This window comes from Corvus kubaryi, unplaced genomic scaffold (genome assembly GCF_017639235.1).
Source record: "Corvus kubaryi isolate FWS band 111438036 unplaced genomic scaffold, C.kubaryi_AGA036_p1.0 138, whole genome shotgun sequence".
Taxonomy (NCBI): domain Eukaryota; kingdom Metazoa; phylum Chordata; class Aves; order Passeriformes; family Corvidae; genus Corvus; species Corvus kubaryi.
In genome coordinates this window covers 8,894,065-8,904,518 of record NW_024580672.1, presented here as the reverse complement: position 1 = coordinate 8,904,518, position 10,454 = coordinate 8,894,065, and the positions used below count along the sequence as shown (strand labels likewise).

Genomic DNA, 10,454 nt, shown 5'->3' with positions numbered 1-10,454 from the left:
GCTGCGCCGGCTCTCCCGCCGGGCAGCGCGGAGGCCCCACAGAGCTGCCCACTGAGGGAGCCCGGCCGGGCCGCCCCGCCGGCACCTTCCTCGGGCCCAGAGCCCCCGCCTCCGGCCCGCGACCGCCGCGCGCTGATTGGTGCCCGGGCCGCGCTGTAAAGCGGCCGGCGATTGGCGCCCGTGGGGGCCGCGCTGTAAGGCGGCCACCGATTGGCGGGCGGGCAGGCGCGTGCGGGCGCTGCCCGGCTTTGTACACGCGCGGCCCTTTAACAATGGGCGCGGCGCGCGGCGCCGCGTGATGGCGGCGGAGCCCCGGGGCCGCCGCGCCGCGCTCGGGTGTCCCGGGCCGCGCCCCGCCGCCTCCCCCGCGGCCGCCACCACTTCCGCGACCCCCTCGCCCGGCCGTGCCCCGCGGCGGGAGGGGGCGGCTTAACGAGCCGCACTTGTGCCCCGCATGGCGGCCAGCTGGGCCGGGGGGCTGGGGGCGCCCCGCGGCAGCTGATCGTGGTTAACCGCGGGCGAGCCAGAAAGGGGCGAGGGTGGCGGTGCCCGTCCCGCCCTCAGCGAGTGCTGCTTCCTCCCCGGTGCCCGGGCCCGGGTGCCGCGCCGCGCCGCCGATGGAGCTGGAGGCGCAGTGGTGGACAGGACAGCTGGCGGCCGACATCCACCAAGCGCTTCGATACAAGGTAGCCGGGGGGGGAGCTAGGCTGGGGGGCGGCCCCGGCGCCTTTGTGAGGCTCCGGCCATCGGAGCTGCCGCGGGGGCAGCGGGTGGAGACCGTGTGTGGGGCGGCCCCGTTCGGCCGCCGGGGCTCGGCGGAGTTGGCTTTTGTAAACTTGGGACTCGCTGTGTCTTCCCTCCGTGGGTGTTGGGGCCGAGTGTCCGCGGCCGTGACAGCTGATCGGAGCAGCCGGACTGTGCTCCCGCTGCACTCTGAAGGACTCACGGTGCGCCCGGTGCTGCTCTTGGGACGTTTGCGTGGGTCCGGGTTTAAACTCGGCAGAAAGCATTGTGGTGTTAATTGCAACAAAAATACCTGACCAAGCAAACAAAAACCCAGTGAAAGAAACCCTGAGTGCATGAAGAACAGTCGAGGATTTAGGCAGTTGCTTAGAAGTTGCTTCGACTGACTCAGAGTTGCTCTTCGGGACTATTTTCATAAAGCGCATCTTAACACCCGGGTTGAAAATCAGTTTACAGTGACTGAACCTACTAAAAATGTGCTTTTGCTGCCTGATGTTACTCGATGAGCAGATTACTTTTCCCGGAGTCGTGACTGCTTTACTCTTTTTCAGTGATAGAGGGAAATAAGGGAAGGACAGGATCATTCATTTGCTACCAAAGTTATCTTTACTAAAGCTAAGTTAGTGCTGTGAAAGGTGAATTATGAAGCTTAGTAGGTGAGAAGTTTGTTTGTGGGGTTTTTATCACTTCAATAGATTGTTTCAAACAATATGAGTTTACATTAAAACGTGGAAAAATTTGTGTGACTCTATTCCAACTTGATGTCATTAAGTTAAATTAATCAAGTTAATTTTCGCTGGAAATGTAATTGTACTCAAAATCCTGCTTAAACGCAGCATGTGGGTGCACGGTCTATCTTATAAATTTATTCATGATAACAGAGGACAGCACTGCTGTTCCGCTGCATACAAGAGGAGGTACTGGCTGCTAGGCAGGAGCCTGGAGGAGGTGGGGTTTTTTTCCTACCAGTCCAAATTTTATATTCAAGATAGATCACAGTACAGATTTTTCTCCAATGTGGTGTTCATAGGACTTTTGTTTTGATGGGACCATGTGATCTTAACTAACTGCCTTAGAGCACACTGTAATCAGTGTCAGTGTGACATCAATTAGATTGTGTCAGTGTTTTAACGTACACATGAAGCAAATGTTGGTTCATGTACACCCTATTCCTCTTCCTAAGGTTCAGCTGCCTGTCAGTGGCCTTTTCCTGAAGGCATCAGCAGGAGATTTGACAGCTCTAGAACATGCAAACACTTAAGTACAAAGTCTGGTTGCTCAGATTGAGGTGTAGCAAGAGACGGGTTGAGTTAAACTGTTGAACTTTGCATTGAAGCAGCTGAGGAATACTTGCATGCCCTTGCTGTACAGCCTTTGCAGCAGAGGTAATACAACAGACATGGTAAAAGCTGAAGTCACCCTGGGGGATTGCCCAATTGAAAGATGTTAAATTTTAAGTTGTTAATGTTGTGCAGAAACAAAGTATTTTTTAGTTGTTCTGTAATACAACAAATGGATTTTGTTCACTGAAAAGGGATTCTGAAATGGTGGGAACAGAAGGAAGAAGGGAGAAATCCTTTTAAATTTCCATTATAAATATTAAAATATCAGCTGTATTAATCTGATACCACTTCAAACTTATTGTTTTAATAAAATTACTTGCTGCTGTCCATCTAGGAGCTGAAGCTGCCGTCTTACAAAGGCCAGTCTCCCCAGTTACACTTGAGAAGATACTTTGCAGACCTGATTGCCATTGTGAGCAACAGGTTCAGACTCTGTCCTGCTGCGCGACATCTGGCTGTGTATCTGCTGGACCTCTTCATGGACCGCTATGACATATCCACACAGCAACTGCATGTGGTGGCTCTTTCCTGTTTACTTCTAGCAAGTATGTGGCACCAAACTTGAACTAGACTCATAGATTTTACTGCCAAATGCAAGGTGTGTCTTGGTGGGATAGAGCAGGTGGGGGAAACAAAGTAGTTATAAAAGAGGAGCAGCATGTATCAGTTTGGCCCAATAGGTAGAGCATTTCTTCAGGTTTGTTTTGATTTCTGTTGGCACCCGTTGGAACTGAGGTAGGAAAAAACAAATGGTGATTAAAAACTAATGTTTATACTTGGAAACAAGTTATTCTAATGTGAACTTTAAGACCTGTGTTGTAGGAACAGAAAGACTGTCTTTCTAGGGGTGTCTCAAAATGGGTAGGTCCTGTGCTGGAAATTAGAAATTTGCGTATCCGTGATAAAGAAAGAAATTAAATAAACTATGTGTAGACTGCACTGCGTTCTGCTGATGGTGCTGTGTAGTTCTGGAATACTCCAGATTTTGTAAATTGCAATGTTATTTAAGCAAGTTAAGGCTAACATAAATCATGTATTGTCACATACAAAATGTAATATAGGTAAAATACATCCATGAATGCACAGTACTCTGAAGATAGAATTAATTACAAACACTCATTATGAACAGTGCTGCTTATATTGACCTCAGCTAGATTCTTGTGGTGTGTATCCATGTTTCAACATTTGTTGAAACCCCTTTTCAATATCCCTGAAAAAATATGGGTGCAGATTGCTGGGAAACCTGCTGGCACTTGTTCTTAAACCAATAGATGCAGAGAAACTGGTCCTGGCAGCAGAACTAACTGTTGGTTCAGTTTATGTTGATCTGTTTCTCTGAATCTATTTTCATTTTCTCCAATAAGGGCTCTAGGCCTGCTTTGCTACAAAACTGGAGTGCTGTGGTGTTGGACAGTTTTCATCTTTTCACTGCATCCGGTGTCCACTAATACAGCTATTTAGTAGAACAGTTAAACCAGAAAAGGGTTGTTTCAGATTCTTCTGAGGGCAGACTTTGACTAGGTGCCACCAGCCAGTAATCTTCTCTTGGCAAAGGATGTTGTGCTGAGTATGAAAACGTTGCCTCAGAAACCACTGTAATCCATTTAGGAAAATGGATTGGCTTTGAACTAATGCCGGATTTTCAAATTAAATTCATGTTCTGAAGAGGATTTTAATTTTTTTTCTTTTAAATGAACCACTGCTATCTTTCATGGCAAGCTGCAAGTAGAGATCTGAAGGCCTCGGGTACTCACTCTTCTGAGAAGCAGTGTATGGATTGGTTCAGAGAGAACCAAAATGCTGTTTTAAACTTCTGCCCTATGTGGCTTAAACAAGCAGTTTAGTCAGTGGTGTAATAAGTTATGACATTGCGATATACCTGATAAGGTTAAAGAAGTAATAGGAGAAATTATTATGTGACTCCTGAAGTTTTTATTTCTGTAATTACTGGTGTATGGGAAACAAAAACTAACAGCCTGGCAGTGGTATTGGATTAAGTCCTATATATAAGTACCTCCACTATTGAAAAAAGTAAATGTTCACGTATGTTCAGTCCTGCAAAACTCAAAGAATGTGCATTTACAACCTATCATGTAGTACTGAATAGAGAGTGTAAGATGGAAAGAATTTGCAATGAAATTGAAATAGCACAACCATATGTCAAACTGTATGGAAATGTGGCACTTGTTTCTCTTATTAATGGGTTTTCTACATACACAATTTTGCTTTAGGCTAAAAACAGACAGGCCTGACAAGTTAGAAGTCCAAGGAAGGTGGAAACAGTGTATGTGGCAGAGGGGGTTTTCATGTTGCTGAAATCCACTTGTTTGCCAGATCTCAAATGTAAAACTGCACCTACCATAGCAGGCATTAAAAGCAGTCAGGTTGGCTGGAGCTCTAGCTATGCTCTAATGAGTTTTAGACACAAAAAGGGTGTGTGGGGGTGGGAGGGTGATTAAAGCCAAATGCTCTTGTGTGTTTGCCAAGTCACATCAAAGTGGTATTTCATTGATGATGGAGACACATTATACAATAATTTGGTGACAAAAACTTGCATATGCAATGTCAGTGATGTCCTAATATTCTGTTCTTGGCAGCTGGCTTCTGTGTGCCAGCATGGGAAAACCAACAGGAAACATGGCACTGCACAATATCCTAGACAGTGTTTGACATTATCTGCTGAAATTTAGCCCGTCTTAGTACATACCCCTTTTTGTCTCTAGTGACATATTCCTTTTGAGCTTTGCATCTGCAGGAAAGTCTCAAGCTTGTTTGACATAGTAGAATTGAAATATGACCAACAAGACATTAGCTACAATCAATTTTATAGTTCATTTGTGCTGAACCTTTTTTTCCCTCCTCTTTCTGTTCATCTGAAGGTAAATTTGAAGAAAAGGAAGACAGTGTTCCCAAACTTGAACAGTTGAACAGCTTGGGTTGTATGACTAACATGAATTTGGTACTAACAAAACAGAATTTGCTTCATATGGAGTTGTTGTTGCTAGAAACATTTCAGTGGAATTTGTGCCTCCCAACTGCTGCTCATTTCATCGACTATTATCTTTCTATTGCTGTCCATGAGACTGATCTTCATGATGGCTGGCCAATGGTTTGCTTAGAGAAGACTAAGTTATATATGGCAAAATATGCCGATTACTTTCTGGAAGTATCATTGCAAGGTGAGTTACAGATTTCAGATAATGACTTCTTTGTTGTCTTGACAGACAGTGTCGAACTTAAATGAATCTTTTTCTCATTCCTTCCTTCTAGATCATGAATTTTTAAATTATGCCCCTTCTCTAGTTGCTACTGCGTGTGTAGCTTCTTCAAGGATTATCTTGCGTCTCTCACCCACGTGGCCTACCCGGCTGCATCACCTGACTGCCTACTCCTGGGACTTCCTGGTGCCATGTATTGAGCGACTCTTAATGTGAGTTAACAGCAGTGACTTTTCTTAAGCCCATTTCTGCATCTGTTGTTATGCTTAACTGCTGCCAACAGTGCAATTACATTTCTTCATAAATTTCCATTCCTCTGTTCTAAAAATACTGATGTATTAGGGCACATGTAAGTTTGGTAGATACATATTGTTAGGAAATAACTGTTTTGCTCTTTTCAAAAGAGAAATCTTTATCAGATCTAATCTCTTTCCTGTTCTTTCAACAAATAAACTTCTGCCTTGCACTTCCACTGAACATGTGCTTTGAGCATCTTAAATAGCTTGTTCCCAATCTCTCTAGCTTGCTCAGAGAGCAAAGAGATGGTGAAGAGTACCAAAGACATAGGAGCTTTCATAGAGAAGACTGTATGCCTTAGAAGTTCAAGGCATGCTCCAAACAGATGATGGATCAAATGTGCAGACCATTTGAGTGACCAGCTTTGGCAGGAGGAAATGACCAGGAATTTGTATTTATTTTTGCTGTATCCATTTTTGCACTATAGCTGACATGAGATAAAAATGCCAATGAATGCCAAGTGAACCTTCCTGGGAAGGCATGTTACATGTTACAGTCTGCTTTCTCTCTACAGAAATTTGCTCTTATCCAAGTCTAAACATAATTGTGATCAGTAGAAGCACAGCTGTATCTGGAAGAACCACAGCAGCCTTAGAAATGTGACATTTTCACCCCTGATAGCCTCTGTTGGCTTCACCAATGTGGATAATGAAAGGAGTAGTACCTAAAGCATACAAGTTCTGTTGCAGAAGTGTTTTCAGTATTGCTCTGGAACAGAGGGAGGGCACCATCAAAAAGTTAGCAATGAAAAGTGTAGGTGGCATCTGCTTAACATAGAATTGCATAGAATTGAGGAAGAGAGTGTGTCTAGATACATTCAGACAGGTGTAAATCAAAGGGAATTCAGGTGAGCTGTACTGAATAGGCTAGAAAAAAGATGAGAGGAAGAAAAAAAGTGTTTCTGCTCTCCAGAACAGGATCCTGTATGAATATACATACGATTTTTAAGTACTGTAATGTAGATACTACAAACATTTCTGGTATCTTGTCTTTAGAAACCTTATGCTCTGTTTAACTTAAATGCAGTAGAAGCAGCAAGTTCAGGTTCTGGTAATCTGGCAATTTATTGGGCTAATAAAGTACAGTAGCAAACTCTATTTCACTGTAATTCTAGGTCCCGCTGTATTACATGTATTGTACTTGGCTTTTGTCTGTGTTTTTTATTGCTATGCAATGAAGTGAAATGCCAAAAAGAGAGACTGTACCCTAACCGAATTTTGAAACCTTAGGTGATTGTAAATGGTAGCTAAAACTATTTTATTTTTTTTAAAGCTTTGGAAGCTGTCCGATATCTGCAGCATTTTTAGAGTGCTCTTAAATGTTAACTCAAAAGAGTTTATATTAATATCTATTTTGATGCATTTTGTCTTTTCAATTTGTTTTAGTGCGCATGATAATGACGTGAAGGAAGCAAACAAGCAGAAAGGACAACAGGCTCAGTCTGCCCAACACGCTGTATTTCAGCCCCCAGCTCCAAGTGCCCAGCAGGCCAATGCTCAGCAGCACGTACCACAGTATCTCCAGGCTCATCAGTCTTCGTTACAGTACCACCACCCAGCATCACAGCAGCAAAGCTGCCAGCAGATACTATCATCCACTCACACAGCCTCTTACCCACTCCAGACTTGCCCTGCTGCCTTACAGACCAGTGCTCAGGCTCGAGGCCACGTACAGACCGGTGCTGCCATGTCGCTGGCTGTGCCGCTGGAAGTGAAGCCGTGCATAAGTGTCTCCTACAACCGGACATACCAAGTGAATGGACGATATTCCTGTATTACTCCCTGCTTTGAGAGGTGATAAGTACAAAATGGTTTTGTGCTTCTTTGTTCAGGGCGGAGAGTTGTGTGGCAAATGGTTTCATTTTTTTGTTAAACCTCAAAAAAGTTTGAGGGCAAAAAATTGAATAAAAAAAGGTGTCTTCCCAGAAAAAAAGCAGCTGGATTGGCAACCAGTACCACAGCTCAAATAACAGACTGCAAAAAATTAGCACACAGGCCATCCTCTAAAAAAGAATTTGTATGCTTGGGGATAATAAGTTCTTACTCTGACACTCAGAATATTCTGCTTCTAATGTGTGTTGATGAAATACTACTCAAAAGAAAAACTGCTGTGAACTAACTACAGACTCACCTTTTAATGAAGGAGATATGCAGTATTATTTTGAAGACATTTGTCATACCACCATACAGTATTAACACTTACTTTGTACTGACTGAAACTTAAGAATCCACTGAATGCCAGACTTCTACAGGTACATGGAGATCACAGGAAGAAACAATTCTCATGTGGCTAACTCCATACTCTTGCCCCTTTTTCACCACTTGTATTGGTTATTTGCTTTAGGCTAAGGCATGTGAATTAACTGGTATTTTGGCTAGTTTTTTAAGTTTTGTACTTTACAGGACAGACAATATATTTTTGCCTCTTTTATCCTCCCTATCTTTTTTGTGTTTAAAGTAACTCTTTCATACTAACTCAGGGACTTTTCTACTCATTACTCTGTGCTGCTGGTTTGTACACTATTTGGGTATAACTCGGGGAAGGAAGGCAGAGAGGGAAGAGACTATAGCAAGTGGAGTGGCTTTTCTTCAGGGCATCTATGCAGAGTACCAAAGGGATATGTTAGAGTTCACAGAATGTAGATGTGAACTACTGCCCAGCAGTGTGGTAATTGAAGAAAAGAAAGTTTCAGCTGAACTTGTACTGTACCAGAACTACTACAGTGCTGTGATTCCTCTGTATACACACACACACACAAACACATGAATATTATTAACCAACAGAAAGCATCCTCCAGTTGTACTGACAGTATCATCCCTACAGAAAAAGTACAGTTCAATGCTGACAGAAATGCAGTTCTGTCAGGCTTATAGTGGAGAGAAACTCTCAGGTAATAAAGGGGCAACTTTTTCTTCTACTATTTGGGAGTTCTAGAACAAGATACAGAGATTTGCTCTTCCAAATGGGTGGATCAGAAATATTTTGCAGAGTGATCTGCTTCATCACAAGTAAGGTGCTAATTACATAACTCTATGGAATTACACTATCTCCTGTGGAGTGGATAGTCTGAGGGTAGAAAGCTTCATTCATCTGCCTCTTGGATGGAAGCTATGGTAGAGAAATTAATGGAGATGGTTTTTGGGGTTTTTTGTGTGTTTGTTGGGGTGGTTTGTTTTGTTTTGTTTTGTTTTTTAAATACAAGAAGATATCAGACTTCCTCCTGTGCTAGAATACGGGAGGAAGTGGTATGAATGGCAGGATTCTTACTACTTTAAAATATCTTTATAGTATATGGGCTTAAGGCTTTTTTTTTTTGGTTGTTTCATTGTTCTTTTACCATCTTCCCCCCTGTCTTAGTGGCAGCACTTAAAATAGTGTACCATCGAATGACACTGAATTATTGTGGCTCTTACAGAAACTGTTGCAGGGGCAATTAAGTTACATTATCAATATGAAGATGAAGGCTTTATCACCATAATGTTCAGAATGGAGGGAAGACAGCTGTGTTCCTGGGGCTAAATTATAACATGCTACAAAAACCTATTTATTGTTTAGGAGAAGAAATCCTCTTTCTCTTTGTTTTGTCTTTTAAATCCCAGTTTTTGTTGTGGGCTTTTGTGGCATAGATGTGCAGGTCAAGAACAGGAGGGTGAATGGAAAAGATGACTCTCTTTTATCCTAGAGAATCAACTTTGAAATAGGCATAGTGTGATCAATTCCTCATTAAAATGCAAGTTGGTTTGGGTTCTTTTCCTCTCCTCTCTTCATCTCTGAATAAATATTTCCCCATGTCTGAGAGTAGTGTTAAGTAGAGACTTTCCACCTCATAAGATGCCATGCTTTTTACTCGGCACTGTTACCCATTTTAGAGGGAAATGGACTTCTTTCTGCTGGTTTCATTTTGTTGCAATGCTGTATCCAAGTCCTCAGTGCTCTAACTACCTCTGATGCTATGAATGTACAGTCTTGTAATAGACCATGACTTGAAATAACAGCAGATGCCTGTAGCATTTTTCTTCTGTAAAATCTTTCCATCAGCTAACTTGTCATCTTTTTTTTGTGACACAGCAGTATAGGTTCTTCTTTTTGGGGGTATTAGTAAATTTATCCCATAGGCATTTGATATATAAAAATTTAACTAATACTTAACACTGGAATTATAATGGGTGGGGGGCTTATTCAGTTAGTTAATACCACAGATTTACATTTAATAGGGTATTTTTAATTTGACTATTTTAAGACATTAGGTCAATTGTAAAAAGATACACTACATGCTGTTCGTTTTTAATTTATTACTTAGTCTGAGTTTTTTTCTGACACTACAGCTGCATCATGATGACAGAAAATGTACACTGAACAGTTTCAATCTATATTATTTAAAAGGGCTTTATCAGTGTACATTAAAAATACACTGTTCTTACTATTAGAACCAAAATGTGTTTTTTATGGCATAAATAAGAATGGTGCTTCTAAATGCAAAATGTCCAAAACAATGGAATCTTTGTGAGTGCTATGCATTCAACTTATTTTTTAAAATAAAACTAGTTTTGAGTAAGAAGGCTCCAGAGTGTATTATGCTTTGTATTATGTTTTTTTAAAAAAATATGTAAACTGTCTTGCCCTGTGTATGGGCTGAAGCTGTAAGGACTTCTTTCTCTCCCTCCCCCCTTGTTTTCTGTGACATATCATAAGCTTCAAGAACACTCAGACTTCACAATTGAAAAAAAGAATAGGAAGGAAATCATGCAGGAAGGGGCTTTAAAACTAAGTGCAGCCCCAGCATATGCTAAGTATTGTACACTTCAACAATGAGTCTAGTACACAGCTGTAACAAAGAAATAAAGAACAAAAG

General features: G+C 42.2%; 1 protein-coding gene across 1 annotated transcript; it reads left to right on the top strand.

Moving 5' to 3' along the window:
- The first annotated feature begins 352 nt into the window (after positions 1-352).
- Positions 353-10,162, top strand: CCNJ (cyclin J). The gene is made up of 5 exons (XM_042019032.1): positions 353-686; positions 2,422-2,632; positions 4,967-5,266; positions 5,358-5,517; positions 6,988-10,162. Exons 1-5 carry the CDS (start codon positions 618-620, stop codon positions 7,397-7,399), a joined length of 1,152 nt encoding a protein of 383 aa, XP_041874966.1. The 5' UTR covers positions 353-617; the 3' UTR covers positions 7,400-10,162.
- The last annotated feature ends 292 nt before the right edge of the window (positions 10,163-10,454 follow it).